The 21,627-nt window shown below is 43.5% G+C and overlaps 1 protein-coding gene across 5 annotated transcripts in view; it reads left to right on the top strand.

Moving 5' to 3' along the window:
• The window catches only part of RTN1 (reticulon 1), a 325,732-nt gene that overhangs the window by 299,598 nt on the left and 4,507 nt on the right, over nucleotides 1-21,627 (top strand). For 4 of the 5 annotated variants that reach the window (XM_053673284.1, XM_053673283.1, XM_037132432.2 and 1 more), the window contains one exon: nucleotides 18,796-19,003. In XM_053673284.1, the coding sequence (XP_053529259.1) occupies nucleotides 18,796-19,003 (208 nt within the window). Of the gene's footprint in view, nucleotides 1-3,961; nucleotides 4,106-18,795; nucleotides 19,004-21,627 lie in introns of those variants that run through there. The other variant, XM_037132433.2, reaches the window with a different exon arrangement.

Below are 21,627 nucleotides of genomic sequence, written 5' to 3'. Positions count from 1 at the left end.
TACCTCATAGAGATCTTGTAACAACTAAGTACCATATTTTTTGGAGTATAAGACACACTTCTCCATACAAATTTGGGAGGAAAACGAGGTTGCGCCTTATAGTCCGAATGTAGCGTACGTGGCTCACTGTGGAGGGGGGGTGGCGATGGAGCGGGGTCACAGGTTATTAAATATTTTACCACATTTTTTGCTTCAAAAATTTTTTTCATGGTTTCCTCCTTTAAAACCTAGGCGTGTCTTATGGTCTGGTGTGTCTTATAATCCTAAAAATATGGTATGTACCCTATGAGAGAGCACCTGGCAAACAAGTGCTAATCTGCTGTTTAAATCGAAGACAAGTCATGCATTATTTTGGTACAGTGGGTTCTGTACCAAAGTGGTGGTTTCTTTAAATTTCCTTATTCCATATGGCATAAAGCAGAGTTCTTTGTGTTCTTTGATCATAATGAAGTATTGTTTTGGTTCTGTGCCTTCTCTGCTAATTGCCATACTTCTCAGTCACAGCTGAAATAAGTCAAGGCCTTTTATGAGAATGGTTGGTGTAGGTTATCAGCCATCACATTCTATACATTCCTAGTACATCTGACTGTGTCTTCTCCCATGTACTGTCGTAACCGCTTTCTCCTTCTCTTCCATTTGGCGCCTGCTACAATTTTACCCTGAATCGGGCCTTCACTGACCCTCCTTGTAAAATAACACACCTTCACCCCACCCCCATTCTGTGTCCCCTTTTACCTGCTTTTTCCCCCCTCAGTACCACTGACCACAAGTGAAATACATATTTACCTCTTTTATTATTATATGCCTCCCATAACACACATGAGCGTGTAAACTTCTTAAACCTAGGGACTTTACTTTGTGGACGGAACAGTATCTGGCATACAGAGGTACTCACTAAATATTTATTGAGTAAATGTATCAATGTAGGTGCCCCTGATTCTCATCAGTGAAATCCTGATACTATAGCAGACAGAAATTGTACAGCCACTCTGGGCATGGCGGCATTCAACATTTGTCTTAATCTGAGGTAAGATTACAAAATTTGACAATTTTGCTTTTCCTTAGCACAGACTGCCTAGTGCATGATTTCATCCTGAAAACTGAAGAAATCTCTTCCTCTCCTGGCAGGCACCTAAACCAAGTTCTAAACTGGTCGCGTACAAAGCCAGTCTGTTCTCTCCTTGTTTAAAGGCAGTGGCATTTCCTGCCTGCTTTTAGCAAAGCTTTATTTTGCTTTCTGTTTCCTTTCACTGCTTAAGGACAATTTGCATATGTTTTCTCCCTATTTTATCGTTTCTATCTTGGCAAGAGGTTTCAATTAGTACCGTGTGGGCACTTGTGCAGAGAATGTACCCATGTACAATATCTGCAGGAAATAAATTCTTATTTCATAGAACCAAACATCTAAAGCTATGACTCATTTGTATATTATAAGAGAAAGGTCCAGAGATGATAAAATGGCTTGTTGACGTCCACATAACTAACTTCTGCAGCACAGGCCAGGCCAGCACCCACATCCCCTAATTCCCAGGCAAAATCTTCATACTTCTCTGTCTGATTTTCCTTCGATAACTTCATTTGTGTTTTTCTTACCCCCTAAGCATTGATCTAAAGCCTCCCCCAATTCTTATTTCACTAGCGTCATGCATCAACCGCCTTACCTCCCCAACCTTCAACTATCAGACTGCTATGTTGATTTTGGGGTGCCATTGAGATTTTCTCTCCAGACCTACAGGACTAAAAAGAATATGGTCTTTCAGTTAAACTGACATTCCAAAGTCAACTTTGTTGCCAATGAACATGCATGGCCCAAGAAGTCTGACACCGTTCCCCTACATTTGAGTAAGAGCTTGTCTCTGCCTCCTCCCCCTGGCTAGGGACATGCTGGCCTCACTTGTCACTCAGTACTGGCTGTCACATTAGTAGCACACACAGGTAACCTTGTGGACTATGAACACTCACCATGAAAGCCACCTGCAGGGACCTTCTGGACTGAAGGCTGATGACTGCATTATCATTGAGCTGGTAGTGCCTCCTGGTGGCCAAGGCTCCACAGGTTTCCAGCTGAAAAGTGGTCTGTATGGGCCACCTGGTGACCCCTTTCCCCTCCATCCTTCTGAGTCTCATCCCCACCCATTTGCACCCCGACCAGCCCCACATTATCCAGTGAGAGTCCTTCAAGTGCCAGTCTCTTCAGTATTTTGCTGACAATTCCCAAACATGATCATGACAATGAAAAAAATTTGGAGGTGAGGCGTGGGGAATATAAATATTAAAAAGTCACGAATGTCTCTAGGGCAGGTCACTTTGTAAAGTGCTTTGTAATTATGTGGTCACTGCTTTTCCTTCCCATCAGCCTGGTGGGGGCCCCATCACACCCCTCTTCTCATAGAAGACTTCATTTTCCCAGAAGTGGCAAACCGTCCTCCTGAAGTCATTCTTGTTAAGCTTTCATAAGAATAATTTCGGATGTGTTGAAGAGGTATTCAGAGAGGTCTAGCCAGTTTCTCTGCTTGTATTCCAAATAGAACACACATTATCCTAAAGATCACATTTTAAACTGTATATGCCTCATAAAATGGAAGGTAAATCTGATCGGCAGTCGTAACCTTGAGATCCCTGGCACAGGACACCTAAGTGTAGACTTGGGTTTGGGAGGGGCTGCCTCTGGGAACCCGGAGGCCTCACTTCTCCAAGAGGGAGAGAGGCCGCGTCATAACGAGTGAAATGGGGACTCTTCCTTGTACATGTCCCTGTGGTCCCCACGGCATCCTCTGTCCTCACAGTTTCTAGTCTCCTCAAGGGTCCCCTCCAGCATGGCTTTCTTTCCCAGACGATGCCCAGATTCCATTTCTTTCTCTGTGTGCCCTTTCTAACTTTTCCTCATGAGAAACCTATCCATCTATCTATCCATCTATCTATCCCCTGTCCATTTTCTCAAGGCTGTGGCATATAATCTGATAAAGGACTTAGTAGCAGGTCACCACCATGGTTCTGCTCCTCCCATTGACATTTACATTGTGACCACAGTCCCCTGAAGCCCTTGATTCATTGGACTTGGAAACCAACTTTCTCAACCAAACATACCCATGACCCAGCCTCCATCACACCTGCTTCACACACGCACTCAGTCTCAAAGATGATGTTTTGAGGCAGAATGCCTTTGCTTCCTTGAGTTCTGTTTGGGTGTCTCCACAACTGGAGTGTCAGTGCAGTGACCAAAAACGCCATGTGTGGGAGAAGAGGGGCTTTGATACGGAGCAAACAGGCACTGCATTCTGATGTGCGTTTGTCATTCACGCCACACACAGGGCTGGGGTGGAGAGGCGGCAGGAGAAACACACAGCCCTCAGGGGCTGAGCAGTAGGATTTCTTTACTCGGACTGTGTGTTGCCAACCAAGGGTTTGAATAACAGTGGAATATTCCGAAACAGAGAAGAGAGAATCTGGTCATTGTTTTAAGATGCCAGGCAATTGAAAGGAAGCATGGTCAGAATGTAAAGTATCGGGGGTGGGGGGGGGGGGGGGGGGGGGGAGGTGAGTGAGCCATGGCGACAATTAGGGAACATTATGCTGAAGCCTGGCGTTTGGTACTGTCAACGACTGTGTGTTATCCAACAGGTTTCTTGGGTTTCTAAGAAATTTCTAGAATATGCCCCCAGCCAGTCAGGAACTCCCAGGAACAGGCCCAGTCCTTTATGCTCATCCCTACCCTGGGCCCTTTCCCCTTCTACATCTCCCAAACCGCCCACCCTCTCAGAAGCGGTTCAAACTCTGCAGGGCAGCTCCCCCAGGGAGACGGAGCGAAGCTGTCTCGAGCAGCGCCCCGCATCCCTGGGAGCTCTGGCAGCCCCCGGGCCGCGCCGCGCTGATTCGCTGCCGCGGACACTGCGGCGCCCGCGCCGCGCCCGCCCCTCGCGTGCGCCGGCTGGTGCAGCCTCAGTCTGTCTGCAGCCGCACGGCCACCGCGAGCCCAGCGCTGCAGCCCCAGCGCCCGCTCCGCGCCCCTGAGGACCCCAGCGGCGAGCCCCTAAAGCCCGCGTGATGCAGGCCACTGCTGATTCCACCAAGATGGACTGTGTGTGGAGCAACTGGAAAAGTCAGGGTATTCTCTTTATTTCAGTAATGCATGCCTGCGGCTCGCGGGAACCCGGACTCCGCCGCCATTGTGCATCATTTCACCTGTGGGACCTGTGCATGCTTGTTCCCCAAGAGCTTTCTTTTGGGGGGAGTAAACTTGTGTCAAAAATCAAAATGGGTGGTGTTTGATGTCTTTTTCTTTTTCCTTTTATTTCAACATCCCATCATCACCCTTTTGTTTCCTTGTTGTAATGCTAGTATTTTAATAATGCATCATTTGCATCCTCCAGGAGCTCTTTTGGGATCCGTTGGTCAATCAATACTTGTTTAATCCCTCCTCATCCCATGAGTTAAATTGCTTTCTTATTGTTCGATGCATCCCACTGTATTTTATTTTTGCCGAAAGGTTGCAATCTCCTGGTAGAATCAGTTAATGGTAGAACCATTAACTGATTGGGCTCTAGTGCACCCTTTTAAGAGGGACACACCCATTTCAAGGTTGTTATTTGTGGTCACACAAAGGAGACTGGAGATGCAGACCAGCTCTCCAAATCCCAAAGATATGATGGCGTAGCCAATATTAGGATGGTTCACTAGGAAATATTTCAGGATTTTTTTTCTGTCATCGGGTAACTTGGAACTACTACTTATTAATAATGGGCACTGTGGAACCAGTGGAGGGAAATAAAAAGCACTGCCCTCTGGTATAACAGGTTTATTTTGAAACAGTCCATATCGGCACTGGGTGTGGCCACCCTCCAGCCTCGCTTGGTTTGCTTTTCAGCCATTTTTATTCAGCCTCATACTTCACACATCCATCTCTCCTTTGTTACATTAAGATGCTCTCCTTCACCTTGCTCAGTTTGAGATTAAGAGGAGACAGATAATTTGTGAGAATAAATTATGTGTAGAAAACTCGAGTGTTTGTAAGGTGAAGTGTCTTTTAATATTTAACAAATGTGGTTCTGAAGAAGGCGCATTCGACTTAACCTGCAGGGTTGCAGCATCCCTGAGGGGACCAAGAATACTCTGGAGCAGAAGCTGTTTTTATTTATTTATTTTTTAACCTGGCATCTTCCCCTTGTAATTTTATATCACAGAAAGAATAGGATACCTTCTCATCTTTTATGCCCTGTGAGATTTTTCTCCGGTAATTTGTTTTAAACAGAAAAAGTAAACATGAACCTTAGAATTAAGGAGACATTTACTCTGCCTCTTATTTGTCTGTTGGGTGATAATGACATAAAATACAATAGTCAAGTTCAAATTGTATGGCTCTATTGAAGTATTTCCAACTGTCAAAAGTAAATGAATGGACCTAATAAATTTAAAAGCTAGGACATAAAGAAACGCATGGCAATTCAAGAATATAATTTTAGAGAATGATGACAATGATACGGAATAGCACATGTTTTGTACAGAAGGCAGAATTTGTACAAAATTCTTGATAACATTTCATTCTTGTTACATGTTTAGATTCATCCAGTTCATTTGATATATACCCCAACAACCAAGTATGGCTTCATATAATACCAAGTTTAGTCGGACATAAAGACATAACAAAGTTGGTTTTTAGACTGTGATTATGGGTTTCTTCTATTCTTACCAAAAGTAGGTACCAAGAGGTGGCAGGTTTTCTGTTTTATTTATGCAAAATATAAAACATTATTTCATCATAAGCCTGTGTGTTTTGGCTTAGTTGACCTTCTCACGGGACAGGGGAGGTTACAAATGTTTGGACATTTATAATCACAAAATGCCACAAAATGCCATTACTTATCCATTGAAGACAATCATTTTCATTTCCAATATACGGCTACTTGTGAAGATTAATGCAAAATCATTGAGGGCCTTTTACACACAGTGACCTTTGGTAGTCGTCAGTACCACTGATTTCCTTTTGTCAAGTGGAACAAAGCCACTATCTGGAAAACTGACTAATAACTAGGTGGGTGGGTTTATATGCATAGAAGAGAAATAGTAAGAAGTAAATATTCCCTTTTCTCCCCACTAGGAGAACTTTTCATCTAAATTAAATCTACAGTAAGATTTTTGTTAGCATTTTCAATGTATCTTCATTTTAGTACCTTTATCAAAAACAGTTGCCATTAACCCTGGCTGCACATTAGTATCACTGGAGAGCTTAAGAAAACAAAAGGAAGCCAGTACCCTTAGAGGTTCTGAATCAGTCGGGCCATCAGTATTTTTTCAATTCTCTTCAAGTGGCCCTGGCCGGTGTGGCTCAATAGATTGACTACCACCCTGCAATATGAGAGGTCGCCAGTTCGATTCCCAGTCAGAGCACATGCCTGGGTTGTGGGCCAGGTCCCCCGTTGGGGGCATGTGGGAGGCAACCGGTTGACGTATCTCTCTAACATCAATGTTTCTCTCCCTCAGTTTCTCCCTGTCTTCCCCTCTCTCTAAAAATAAATTTAAAAAATACTTTAAAAAGTGATAATTCTTTTTTTAATCTTTGCCCAAGGACATGCTTATTGACGTTAGAGAGAGGGGAAGGGAGGGGGAGAGAGAAAGAGAGAAACGTCAGTGTGAAACACATTGATTGATTGTCCCCCATGTGCCCCAACCAGGGACCTAACCTGCAACCTAGGTATGTGCCCCAATAGGGAATCAAACCCGAGACCTTTCAGTTTCATGGGACTGCGCTCCAACCAACTGAGCCACACCAGCCAGGGTGTGTTTAATACTCCTTTTCGAGCCCAGTGCATAGACCAGCAGAGCAAGGGCCAATACGCACGTGATGAAATGGATGTGATCTACGAGTAGCTAAGAAGGCAATTAAAAGAAGTCCATGTAGCCCTGGCTGGTGTAGCTCAGTGGATTGAGCGCAGGCCTGCAAACCAGACAGTCATGGTTCGATTCCCAGTCAGGGCACATGCCTGGGTTGCAGGCCAGTTCCCAGCAGGGGACACACCAAAGGCAACCATACATTGATGTTTCTCTCCCTCTAAAGATAAATAAATAGAAATTAAAAAAAAGAAGTCCATGTAACATTGTTGATAATGTCCTCCAGAACTGTTCAAAGCAGAAAGTTTTGATTGGAAAACGAATAAAGAAAGCGAGCTTCCAATTTCCTCCATATTATCGAACCTTCCACGGAGAAGCCGCAGCCCTTTGTACATCGCATGAAGACTGTACTGAAACCAGCACAGTGCCTCGTAGGAAGTGTGCTGCATGTGCAGAGGAGCTCTATATTTATGTTACTAGTGTATAAGGTTTCAACATTTAAAGGGAGAGATTGAAATCCATATTATGGTAAACTATACAGATTCTGCTTCCAATTGAAGAAATGATACTAATGCCCAATGTTGGTTAATAAAGCAAACTCATTCTACTCAGTGAAAATGAAATGACAACAAAACAATAAACTGATAAAGCAGCTATATAACTGGGGTGGACAGAAGTAGGTTTATAGTTGTAAGTGTGTGAAAGAGTTTATTCTTGTATTATGTATTAATTAGGGTAATATTTGTCTTATTATTGTTATTATTTTTTTATCCTTACTTACGACTGATCTTTTAGGTAATGGTGACTGGTAACGCATCCTACTTTTGTCCGCTCCTGTATACAATAATCTTAAAGGCCACAGCACCCTGGCTGGTGTAGCTCAGTGGATTGAGCGCGGTCTTACAAACCAAAGGATCGCAGTTCCATTCCCAGTCAGGGCACATGCCTGTGTTGCAGGCCAGTTCTCAGCAGGGAATGCACAAGAGGCAACCATACATTGATATTTCTCTCCCTCTCTCCTTCCCTTCCCCCTCTAAAGATAAATAAATTTAAAAATAAAAATAAAGGCCACAGCAATACTAATATGTATTGGGCACATTTACTGAATGCTTTATTTGCATCATTGCATTTAATCCTCACAAATTGTATGGTGTATAAGCATGATGTGTACATTTGATTACTATCCCATTTTACAGGTAATCAACTAAGGCTTCTCCCAAGGCACACGGCTAGTAACACCAGAGGCTGGATTCAGGCCTTGCCCCTCACTTCTCCCTGCTCTATCATCTGCCTCAGTGGGAGGTGGCGTTTTCTTCAGTGGCTTTTCTAAAAGTATGAATTATCTAGGTAATGGTGATGGTGTGGATTTAATAATTCCTCACATTTATATAGGTTTTATTTGCCAAATGTCTTCTTTCTTGAGCTTCTCTGTTTACTTTTGGACACAGAGAAGCTCAAAGAGGGTGAGTGACTTGCCTAAGGTGTTTTGGTAAGTGGCCTGTTGCATAGTGAAGAGGCGACTCTGGGCTTCAGGTCTAGAACGCGCAGCCCATCTCAGCACTCACCCCTCGCAGAGATGCCGAGCGCAGGTGAGCGCAGGTGAGCGCTCGGTGGGCTCTGCCGAGATGTTTTCACACAGGTTCTCTCTTTAGAAGCAGCAACATTTGTCAGCAAGGCAGTGATCTTAACCAACACATGCCGCTGTCATCGTCGTCACCATCGTCGTTCTAACGTCTCCATTCGTGTTGTCGGTATGCCAGTCACTGTCCTCACTCAGCTCTTGTCACATCCTCGAATTTTACTTTAGTGAAGATGGTTTCACAAACGTCAAGGCAGACCAGCGTCGCCTTTCATCAAAGATAGTGTTTTCTTTGTATATAGTATATTAGAATATTACACAGATATTACAATACGACATAAATAATTACATTCATGAACATCCTCTCTGCAGATTCAAATGCGACCCAGTGGGAGAACTGGTTTAGCAAGAGGATCTGGGGATTTTTTTTAATGACAGAAAGCTCTCATATAAGGATAATATACCAAACGTAGGTAGTTATTACTCTATTAAAAATTAAAAGTATTCTTTTTCACAGTGTATTATCATTTATAAGAGAATCATTAAAAAGGAATATTTTGAAGTTTGGGGGGAGAATAGTGCCATGTTATGAAAATTTCCATTTGTACAAAGAGAGGCTAAAATGAAAGCCACAAATCACCCGAAGCCCTACCACCTGCAGGCGATCCACGTTCACATTTGCTGACTCTAATCTGGTGTCTCGGTACCAGATCAGTGAAGCTGGAGGGCCAGGCAGGCGACCAAACAGCTCTCATGAAACAAGACTGTACGCATTTCAGAATGTATTTTGAAATAATTAAATGGAAGAAATTGACACAGAAGAATTGCTGGGCTTCAAGTATATGTTTCTTTATAATATAAGTTATTTCTACCTAAAATTTTAAAAAACTATGATAAACATCAGTGGATCGGAATCATTTTTAATTACATGTTTTGGATTTAGACTGGACAGATGGACTCTGCAGTATCTTTTTTTTTAAAGGAGATTCACCATGCATGAGAAAGAATAACAAAAAATCTGTTGTAAATTCATGTCTTCAAATCTATGAGTTTTCTCAGATTTTCATGAGTGAATAGTTTTTTATTAAAAATAATATTCCGGTGGGGGAGGGATTGGCTCCCGCAGGACACACTGAGGCAACAATTGATGTTTCTCTCCCTCTCTCCTCCTCTAAAGATAAATATTATATTTTTTAATATCTTTTACTCCATGACTAAAGCATTATGATTACTCTGTATTAATCGGGATTGTGGAATCTTTCGTCATAATCATCAGCCTCATCATCAGTTTTTTAAGTTCTCCCCCCACCTCTTTCATGCCTCCCTCATTCCCACTTCCCATATTCAAAGTGATGCGCTGTGCTCAATTCTTTTTGATCTTCAGTTAACACATTTGTGAACAGAGTCTGTAAAGTAAATGATATTTTTAAATTAGCTTATAACAGAACTAAGTTATAAATCCACTGAATGTAGCAAACAAAAGCTAATGTGGTTAGTTTTCAGAATACCACCTTTCTTTTTGGAAATAATTAAATATACATCACCACCACAATTACCATCCTTCTCAACATGATCTCCTCTAAGTTGCATGCTTATTGGGCCCTGTATTAATATTTACATTTTCTCACTTTTCCATTTCTCACAAAATATACACAAACATTCAAAGAAACACAATTGCATTATAATTAAACTCACAATTTGAAAATGAAGAATTTGGCATTAATAATTCTTTTTAGCCATTTTCTGCCAAGGTGACCATTAATAGTAGCTACATTAAAAACCTTGATAATTATAATTGTATTCCAAATATATAGCATATATTTTGAATAAGCAAACATTGTTTGGAGTTTTACAACTTAGAAGTATAGAGTTCTATTTCCTCCAGATATATTTGAGCTATATTTTTAAGTTAAATCTGAGCAAAGTTGGCTTAATGTTTCACACAATCAAATCCTTAAATTCTTTTTTTAACTTTCTTTATGGTGAAAGGGGTAAGGAAAATAATTAAAGCATTACTTACAAGGTCTGTGCCCAAACTAGTATGAATGTTGAACAAATGAGAAGTACAAATAGAGCAGATTAGAATTTTTAGGATTTATTGCACTTCCACTCGTTTTCCAGTGGGCATGTTTCACATGTGGTCCCACTGTCTGTCTGGTCCTCAGATGCATGTCATCAAACTGCAGGTCAAATCTAGTGGTAATAGGGGTCAGGAGGGACATAATACTACATTGAACAGAACAGAATTACAAAGAAATCATTCCTTATCCTATCTTACATCTTTTTAGTTCAAGAAATATTTTTGCCATTACAGTCTTGCTCAAATTTTTAAATATCTTCATTTTTTATAAAGAACTAACAACTATCTACCTCCGTGATTCTTTACCATTCTAATGCAATGATGAATTTTAGGGTGTGGCCCAGATTTAAGGATTTGCAGCTAATTATGACTGATGACCACTGACCAAATGAATGGTTTATTTTGATACTGCCAGAAAGCTTAAAGAAAGAGAAAGCACATGAAGACACTAACTGTACACCACCTTGCAGTCCTTCCTGGGTGCCTCCCTCCGGACTGTGTGCCCAAAGCCTGGTTTCCTCTCCATATGGCCATCTCTTCCGTGGATGCCAGTTGCCCTGTGAGACTCCTCCAAAGGAGCCCATTTGCAGGAGCTGTAGCAGGAGGAGCTGGCCACAGTGTCTTAAATATTCAGCCCTGCTGTTTCATTTCCTGGCCAGGTCCACCCCATCACTGCCCATCACCATGACAATGGGCCTGAGTATCATTGTGTTACCTTGGCAGCATGGAGACAATGTGGTCCTATTGCTTAGACAGAAAAACCACGAAATTCACAGAACCCTAAATAAAAGCAGTTTTTGCCTTCAGTCCAATCTGAAGGGTAGACATTAGAAGAATGTGTTTGCATTTCCCTCCAATGGAAAACAAGTACTGGAGATCCTTGCTGGCTGTGTCTTTGATAATCAAATCCTTCATTTTTCGTTGTTCCACCAAAGCTCATGTAGAGTAGATGCTCATCTGTGTGGGTTAAATGCTGTGTCCTTCCACTGTCTACACAGAGTGCCGGGCTTAATGCCTTTCCCCTTTTAAAACACCTACAGAATTACTTAAACATTCAGAAATGGTGTTGGCAGTTTTCTCAGAGGGCACAGGGCTGTGTTAAGGAGCTGTGAAGGGAGGGAGGGCGTGGAGGATGGAGTCCCAGCAGGTGTTTCATTGGCAAAAGTTCCATCCAGCAGTTTCCACTCTGGGCTCAGGGCGCCTGAATTACCATTTAAAGGTTTAATTTATGTAAAAGACTTTCCAAGGCAAAGGAAGCTCATGAATGTGTTGACTAGAGAAGATGTCATCTTTGAACGTCTCTGTTGAAAGTATTATACATCTATTTCTGTTACATTTCTCCAGTTTGATAGCAAAATGGAGGAAAGTTGAAGTAGGGAAAGTTACTGTTTCTTCTTGTTAACTTTTTGAGATGACATTTTGTTTGCCTCATGAAAATCAGAAATACTGCTTTGGACACTGGATTGTAAAAAGAACTGAGGTTTTTCTAGCCTTCTGATCCTTTTTCGAAGGTAGTCTATTATTAAAATCAATCATTGGACACTTACTAAAAAAGTAAAACTCAACAGCATGTCACCTTTTTTTTTTTTAAGTATTCAAGTGTTACTTATATTCTTCATGGTACTGGAAATAAATCAATGAACAACAAAATCCATGCCCCCGCTGTACTTACATTCTAGAATAGAGGACAGCCAATAAATAAATAAATAAAATATATAGTAAGTCAGATGACTTTAAATATTATTTTTGTAATCATTTTGAATGTCACCTTTCAATGACCTTTTTTTGGAATGTTGATATTACCTACGAACAGCATTTTCTCACTCAGACTTTTTAAAAAGTAGCATTAACTTCTCACAGCAAGTGATGCTACCTGAAATCTTTTTTGGACCAAGATGAAATATAAGTAAGTACATTTCAGAATATGGTGCAGTAATGCAGACACTTGTGCACAATTTACTGCTATTTTCTATAACTGCTGCCACATTTTGCCTTAAAATTACAGTATGAATGTCTGCACCACTGTTTTCCTACTTCATGTATTTTTGATAAACTTTCTGAGTACTGCAGCCACTATTGGATAGTATAATGGAATACATTTAAAATACTTTCAGAAATCAAAATTTTGGGAGTGCATCAAAGGCTTATTTCTAGTAATTTAGCAAAGCATTTTATTTCCATTTAGCTGTCAATTGAAACTTTGCATCACTTCTGTTTTCTTTTCTGTTCTTGCTTGGATTATGTAAGTGCAGGTCGCCCTGATTTGAGTGTTTCAAATCTGCCAGTTCACCCTTGACTTAAATTAGTGCCAAGTTAGCCCCAGGCGGGCTGCTGTGTGCCCCCACCTGTGACTTGAGGTCTAAGATGAGGTCACCCAGCCCAGTCCATCTATCAGATTGATAGGACACACTGATCTCTCATTTCAAAGCTAAATGGTTTTTGGCAAAGTAACTTGTACTTTTTATAAATGGCAGAACACTAGGGTAATTGACACATTCTAGTGAGTGTGTACTCAGGTGTGCAGTCTCTCATCTGACCTGTGTTGCGAGCGTATTGAAGGAAAAGTCATCTATACTTTGTTGTGCCCAAAGACTACTTGGGGTAATTTATTGCTGCTACAGAATTATTTGTATACTTTTTAACTAGGATTCTAAGGAAACTATTCAAATATTAATTTTTTTTGGTTTGGGTACTATAAAGCTTCTTACATAAGCTTACATCACTCTAAACAAAATTAAAATGTGAAAGGTTGGCATTCACACAGCAGATTGGGAACACAGAAACTCCTCTGATCACACAGCAACACTTCCTACCCTTCCCAGTGAATCATCAGAGCTTCCGGCTATTTCCTGGCACTCTGACCACGCACAGCCAAGGGCCATTCTCCCAGCCTGTCAGCCCAGCGGTCTTCCCTGCCTGCTATTCCCAGCCTGAGCCCAGGGCTCTCATCTGAACCCTGTCCCCTTTGACCTTCGACTCCTCTGACCGCGCTCCTGGTGCCAGGTCACAGCCCTGGTCAGCCCGACCGTCCGCTGCTCAGAACGCCCAGCCTCCAGCCCTGTCGACGGGACCCACTGGAGGTGCTTGACTTTAACCAAAGCCTCTACTTTCTGGCAGTCCTTTTTCCCATTTTGAATTGTGTTCTAAATCAGTGCTGTCCATATATTGAGACATATAGCAATTTAAAATCTAGTAACCACGTAAAAGAAGAAATAGGTGAAATTAATTTTGATAATATATTTTATTTAACCCAACATCACTAGGATTAACCTTTCAACAACAACAAAAATCAATATAAAAACATTAACGAGATACTTTCCTTCCTTCTTTGGATTAAGTCTGAAATCTGATACACAGTTTCCACTTGCAGCTCATCTCAAATGGGACTAGAGCGTTTCCAGGGCCGGGCGCTGCCTGTGGCTCATCACTACCCTAACGAACAACGCAGGTCTCAGCTTTTCTTAGCCACTTTAGATCCTGCCCCAGCCACTTCGCATCACTCCCTTTCCACTAACATTTCCGGCTCTCGCTCAGCCTAAAGATTAACTTGCTGCTACTCCTCCTCCAACTACCGTTCTATTTACCATCTTCCTTATAACTCTGAACTTCCCACCACCTAAGCAACCACAATTTCATCCTGTAGTTTCTCCTCTCGGAGGTTTTCTCCACTCTCATGACTTCAGTCATCATTTCCACTCAGAATACATCCAAATGTAGAGTCAGCCCTTTGTACTAAATTTCAGTCCTGCATTTCCAATGGTCTACTGTACATATTCATGAGTATCATAGGAATATGATATTACTGACATTTAACTCATGGCTACTGGAACAAGCCCTAGGGGAAAAATCATTTAATTTCCATGCTTTAAAAAGATTAATGTGTATGGTGTGTAATTGTCAGCGCCCTCTCATCCCTGATCCCATCTCTACCCCAGGCTATGTCAGAATGCCCTGTTGTGATGTCATCACGGAACAACTCGAAGGTAGAAAGTGTCAGCTTTTTCCAAACCAGTTCACCATCGGATTTCCTATGTTTGTCAGAGAAATTAATCACTCAGTCACCCAGCTTTGAAATGTTGCTTTCACCCTTAATTAGCTCTTCCTCCTTTTTCCCCATAGCTAATTAGTCAGTGCTGTTGTCAACTAATCTCTCATAATATTTCCCTGTATACCCACCCCATCTCCTTAAGAAATCGTTCACCACACACAAACCACCCCACGTCCACTGTCACCAACCCCAGCACAATCTCTTCCTTGAAATCAACTCTTACCACCTCTGACAACACAAGATGCACTGGCGTGGGTGCCGTGTTTTTTAAATGAGTGTCCAGTCTTCCCAGCTGGATTCTTAAAAGCAAGGACAAAATTTTATGACCTCTTCATTCCTGTGATTACTACATAAATACCTGACCAATAACTGTTCATTGCTGATGATGAGTCAATTTCACTTGAAGAAAAATTTCGTTTTAAATATCTAGTTCTGGGAGCAGATTTAAACATAATCAGGTTGCCCAGAATAATTTTATATACTTCTGGGGGCATTTAACATATAGCCATAAAATGTGAGAGAGGCAAGTACCATGTCATGGAGAAAGGTTCAAACTTCGTGTCTGACCTTGCTTCTCCTGTTAACTAGTCAGTACACAAGTTTCTCGATGTGTAACTTCCTCGCTTGTTAGAGAGCGGTCCCCCTTTATCTGTGGAGCACGCATTCCAGGCCCTGTGGATGTCTGAAGTCCTGGATGGTGTGGAACCCCACGTGTACTGCTGTTTCCTATACGTACACGCCTACGGTAAAATTTAGTTCATCAGTTAGGCACAGGAAGAGATGAACAACAATAACATAATAAAGTAGAACAGTTACAACATATGTAATTAAAGCTATGTGAATGGCTTTGGAACTATTAAGTAGACTGAGGGCTGCTGAACACAAGCACTGTGCCACCCCCGTAGTCCATCCGATGATACAGACGCTGCTGAGGGGCTGTCAGGCAGGGGCGCACACAGCCGAGGATGTGCTGGACGTAGGGGTGACTCACGTCCCGAGTGGGACAGAACACGAGGGAGCGAGATTTCATCCTGCTACTCAGAACAGCGTTCACTGTAAATTGTAAGAGTTTTGTTTAGGAAAATGTCTGTTTAACTTCTTTAGAATACAGTAGACCACAAAGAGCAAAATGGTGGATAAGGGGAGACTCCCGTGTGCCCAACAGAGTTTGTTGTAAGGCTTAAATGAGGCACTATCTGAAAGTGACTTGAACATTTCAGGATCTATGTAAACAGGTCATTATGTCACTAAAGTGCCCTGAGGCAACATCCCATTGATGTTCTAGGACAAACCTTTTGTTAACCTCCCCATTAGAAACCTCCAGCATCTTAGCGAGTGGGTTGAAAGACCTGTTGTGTGGTGATTCTGTACCAAATGAACGCTGGCGAGTTGACAGTCAGTGCTCCATGCTCAGTTCTTCAGGTGAAGCCTGGGCCTGCTGTTCCAGAGCTGTTTCAACAGGAGGCCGAGACTCAGAAGGCTCTTCTAAAGGATCCCACTTTTTGTTGAGTTTATTGGGGTGACACTGGTTCACAAAACCATATAGGTTCCAAGGGTACAACTCAACAAAACATCTGCACACGGCATTGGGCGCCCATCACACAGTCTTTTTCTGTCCCTGTTTATCCCCGCTTTGCTCCCCTCCACCTACTATTTTTAATGGGTGCTCAGCAATCCCGGAAGTGGAGACTCACTTGGAAATAGCGAATTCTATCTGCTCTTTGCCAGAAATCTACTTGCAAGGTCTCCCATGCCCCTTCACATTTCAAAGGGAGGTGCAGCGCACCTAGCCTTAGGAGTACCCACATGAGACCAATGAAGCTGTCTTAGAATATACAGTTGACCTTGAACGCTACAGGGATTGTAGACGCCAACCCCGGAGCAGTTGAGAATCGGAGTGTAAGTACAGAGGACCCTCTCCCCGCACCGGTGCCTAAGTGTGCGTTGAGAATACAGTTGAGCCCCGAATAACACGGGTTTGAGCTACTCCACTTACACTCAGAGCAGCGCTGCTTTTCCTTTGCTCCTGGGAACCTATTCGTAGAACTGACCCCACTCAAAAGAGCAGAATAAAGCTTTGTTCCAGCCCCCCAAAATATGTATGATTCTTTCCTCTACTTCTTTTTTTTTCAGATTTTACTTATGTATTCTTAGAGAGAGGGGAAGGGAAGGAGAGAGGGAAGAAACCTCAGTGTGTGGTTGCCTCTCACGCCCCCTACTGGGGACCTGGCCTGCAACCCAGGCATGTGCCCTGACTGGGAATCGAACCAGCGACTCTTTGGTTCACAGGTCCACGCTCAATCCACTGAGCTACACCAGCCAGGGCTTTCCTTGCCTCTAGTTCTTAAAGTGTGAAAGTGTCGGGGGGAAAAGGGAGCAAACTTTTGCCCAGGGAACGGCTGATGACAGTAACCTTGTTGAGTTCGGGTCATTGCTGGACCCAGTAGGGGTGGTGGTGGGAGCAGGAGTGGGCGGGTGACAGATGAGTTTAGGTATCGCTGCTCTGCTGCCGCCGATTGCCGGGTGCCGCAGTCCGTGATAACGCAGCCTGCCCACCCTCACACCCCTGACTTACTCTCCAGCCAGCCTGAGGTGAGTCTGCTGTCTGGGCTAATGCTTTGCTCTGCAACGTTCCTTGTGTCCCCTCTGCAGCGCCAGTGCTTTCACTGGGTTATGGGACCTTGTCAGCTAGTTACACATGAGGGTGCGATGGGAGCGGCTCCCTGCTCTCTTCTGCCTGTCGCCTTCGTTTTCCTTTGAGCCGATGCCTGGCATCTAATTCTGGCAGCCAGATGCCCCCCGCTGGGCAGCTGTGCATGAAGCTGGCGGTGTGAGCAGCTCCCACCTTCACTTGGTCGCCAGATGGAAATTTTGTGTCTTGTTTTTCTTTTTCTAAAAATTGATTAACCTAGCATTCTAAAAAAAAAACCACACACTTGTTGCAACAGCATGGAGGGACCTTGAGGGCACTATGCCAAGTGAAGTAAGTCAGGCAGAGAGATACCGTATGGTATCACCTACATGCCAAATCTAAAACCTCTGAACTTGTGGAGAAGCAGAGGAGTGATGGTTGCCGAGGGTGAGGGGGAGACACGGGGGTGTTGGTCGCAGGGCACAAACTCGTACGTGAAGACGAGTCGGATGTGGAGCGAATGGACAGCGGGGAGATTACGGTCCACCATAGTGTTTGCTGTGCTTCAAAGATGCTAGGAGACCAGGCTCTTAGATGTTCTCACCACAAAAGAGAAACTAATTATGTGACGTAGTCGAGGTGGTAGCCATTGCTGCAGTGGTAATCATGTTACAGTATACAAACATATCAAATCAACACCTTAAACTTTCACAGTGTTATATGTCAATTCTGTCTCAGTTAAAAAACTTACCATTTGCCTAATTGGGGAATAAATTTTCATGCATTCTTAAGCAAGGCTTCTGTGCTTTTTAAAAATAATCTGGTGACTGGGATATTCAAAATATTTCCATTCTGTATCACATGTGAAGCACCAGGGCTTTATTCTTTTGAATTTAATGTTTTTCTAAGTTGCAAGAGGTAAATAAGTGAATGATGGCTGTGATGTAGATTTTAAAGTTTGTATTCCAGATTCTTAAGTCACAGAATGTTCATGAACAAATGACGTACAAAATGGTCTCATCCAAATGTCAGCTCCCTGGTTTCTGGAGGCAGCTCCTGACGGCTCACGTTTGGGGGCAGGCCATGTGCTTTCCTCAGGTGCCTCTGGCCTTGGCTGGGGTCTGCGGGCCACCGTGCTCCCAAAGGCACCACTTGCCCTAACCTCTCTGTTCGCCACGGCTGCTCTTTCTCTGCAGCACAAACAGTTGTATGACTGAGGTACACAGCCACGGGCCACCACGGAGACATAAAATTGTCAGCAGGGCATCAGGATACACATAGCCAGTGCTACCAAAAGAGGACAACTGGTTCTTCACAGAGTCTTCTCTATTTTCAGTTTCGCTTCAAAGTCACGGAATTTGGGTCCCTGTATGGAATACATAGCCCAAGGGGATGTGTTCATAGAGATAAGGTTGCTGGAGATTCACAGCCTTTTCTTATCCTCGAATTTATTAACTATCTACAGGAATGGAAAAGAGTCTTCCAGAGCAAAATGAAGTGACAGTAAGTGCCCTGGGCAAAGCCCCACGTCCACTCACTCGCGTTTAGGGACCCAAAGGCCCCTGAGAACCTTGGAGGCCCTGCCCCTGCCCGGGTGGTAAGTGGTGTGCGCTTTGTGTCTCCTCCCACAGCGATCGACCTGCTGTACTGGCGGGACATCAAGCAGACGGGGATCGTGTTTGGGAGCTGCCTGCTGCTGCTCTTCTCCCTGACCCAGTTCAGCGTGGTGAGCGTCGTGGCCTACCTGGCCCTCGCCACGCTCTCGGCCACCATCAGTTTCCGCATCTACAAGTCCGTTTTGCAAGCTGTGCAGAAAACCGACGAGGGCCACCCTTTCAAGTGAGTGCCCAGACCAGCCGCTGCCCGGTCGCTCACGGGGCTCTTTCCCTCCCCTACACATTGGGTCCTGTTTCTCTGAGACCTAACAGGCCTCTTAAGAGCCCCCTTTAACACCCTGGCTTTAATATCGGATATTTCTGGTGAATTTCCAAACCAAACTCATCACCCCTATTCTAAAATTTATTGCTCTGTTGATTTTCATTTTAATTACTACTAAGTAAATACTTAAATTTAATAAATTTATTTATAGAAATTTAACATAAATCAATATTTAGTATTATAATATTTTATTTAATTATCACTAATAGTAATCACAATTCATGATATGTATACAATGTTTTATAATGTTAAAAGGTTTTCGACAGTGAATCCCCCCCAGCTCTGTGAAGAAGGCAGGACATCATAATCTTATTTACAGGTGGAAAAACTGAGCGTCTAAGAAGTAAAGTGACTCACCCAAGGTCATGTGGCCAGTAAACGGCACAGAGCAAGGACCAGGGTGTTTGGACTTTTACTTCTGTGCTGTCTCTGGAAGTTTAATACCAAAGGGCCAGTTTTCTGAGTGGTTCATGAATAGGCTTACAGTGTTCCCTCATCTGCATTTTTATACCAGGGAAATCCGACTGGAACGAGCGGTGAAGAGGCGCACGTGTATTTAAGGCAGTTTACTCAAAGAGCATAGGAAATGCGGCGGGGGGTGGAATGAGCTCTGTCAGCTGCATGCCATGCGCCTGCTTCCCAGTTTATCTGCTGGTTCCAGATCTTGAGCTTGGGTACTTGTAGCTCTGACTGTCTGAGCCACCCCAGCGCGGCCCGGCCCCAGAGTGCAGGCTGCACCGCAGGTGTCCCTACCTCCTGTAACAAGGGACAGTTCTGCCTCAGGAGGAGAGTGGTTTCTCAGCCAGCCCCAGAATTCACCTGGAAGCCTCCGTGCTGTGGCTCACCCTCGCCGGTCAGATGAGTCAGGCTTCAGTGCGCCAGGCTCAGGAAAGGAGAAAAGGCTGTGTCCTGGACATCGCTTCGCAGCCCCCAGCTCCAGGCTGCCGCGTCAAACCCAGTCTGAGTCTGAGCATTCCTGCTCTTGGGATGTATTTCAGCTTCTTCTAATGCAGAGCTAAGGGGCCTTGGGGCTCTAACTTGGCTGTACAAGTTCGCATCCCAAGGTGGGAAGAGTGGAGCAGGGTGCCCTGTGACCAGAGACTGCATTTGGTGTCCTGCCCCTGGGAGGACAGGGGGACAGCAGAGGGGACTCTCTGCTGTCAGCCATCCAGGCCAGGCTGGCTTCTCCCAGGTTCTTGGCAACACCCCCCCTGCTCCCCCCCACCAGACAGTCAAGTTACAGGCAGAGCTTATCTTCCATTTGGTGTATTTCTTTCAATATCCAGTATAGGACCACAAATCTAACTACGGTTTGCTCAGCTACTTTCTCTCTTCCTTTGGGAGACCATTATAAAATGTAGAGCTGTCCTGTGGCTGAGTTGCTTTTCTCAGTAAAAGAAATATCTAACTCCAAGTACATTTTGAATGAAAACATACTATCTAGGCAAATCAATATATTTTTTTTCTGTATGGGAGAGCACCCATAATGTTCAAATGTAACCTCTCCAAAACTCAACCCAAATGCTGCTTTCCTCTTTCCATCCCAATTCCCAGTTAGGTGGGCACTGTATGAACTGTAGGGATGTACTCGAGGGAGGTAGTGTGCCCAGTCGCGGAGCAGAGGGAGGGTGCAGACGGGAGGAGGGGCCTCTCTGAGCAACGTGGCCAATCTGGAGGACGGACTGTTGGCTTATGTCTGAGGAGCTTAGTTATCTACCCAGGAGTTAAACTGATCCTTTTGAACAAATGAAAAATGCAGTTCCTTCCTTCCTTTCTTTTTTTTTTTTGGAGGGGGTTAATCTTTATGTATATGATTCTCTTTTTAAACTGAATTTATTGGGGTGAGGTTGTGAACAAAATTATATAGGTTTCAGGTGTACAGTTCTATAACACATCATCTGCATATCGTGTTGTGCGCTCACCAGCCATAGTCAAGTCTCCTTCCGTCACCATCTCCCTTCCTTTCCTCTCTTCTACCTCCCGACCCCCTTGCCCTCTCTCATCACTGCACTGCTGTCTATGTCTGTGAGTTGTTTTGCTGTCAGTCTCTTTTCTGTATTCATGTGACCATTTCTACTTTCCTATTTGTGTATGATTTCATTTATATGTGGAATCTGAAGAACAAAATTAACAAATACAGATACCTCTCCTAACAGAACCAGTGAGCATTTTAATATGGTCCAGCTCACTTGAGTTTTTAGAGCTTTCTACATGAAGTCTTGGGAGAAGTTTCCAGAATTAGAATATAAAATCTCAAGTGTTTTAGAAGACAAACAATAATTGGCAGCTAGGATTTTCAGACATTTCAGAAAACTGTTTAGAAACATAATTCATGTCCACTCAGTCAAGGAGACATGAGGATTTTCACAGTTACCTAGTGGGCCAGGGATATCTAGAGAATTCAGCGAATGAGCTGATTCGGACAGTTGCTATGAATTGCCAGCTCAAACTATTTATTATACTGTCTCTGGGAAACAGAAGCAGTCACAGCACCCACTAGGTGCCACAATTCTCATGTCCCGCAG

This window comes from Artibeus jamaicensis, unplaced genomic scaffold, assembly GCF_021234435.1.
Source record: "Artibeus jamaicensis isolate MK-2021 breed Jamaican fruit bat unplaced genomic scaffold, CSHL_Jam_final contig_851, whole genome shotgun sequence".
Taxonomy (NCBI): domain Eukaryota; kingdom Metazoa; phylum Chordata; class Mammalia; order Chiroptera; family Phyllostomidae; genus Artibeus; species Artibeus jamaicensis.
This window is presented reverse-complemented; position numbering and strand designations above follow the sequence as displayed.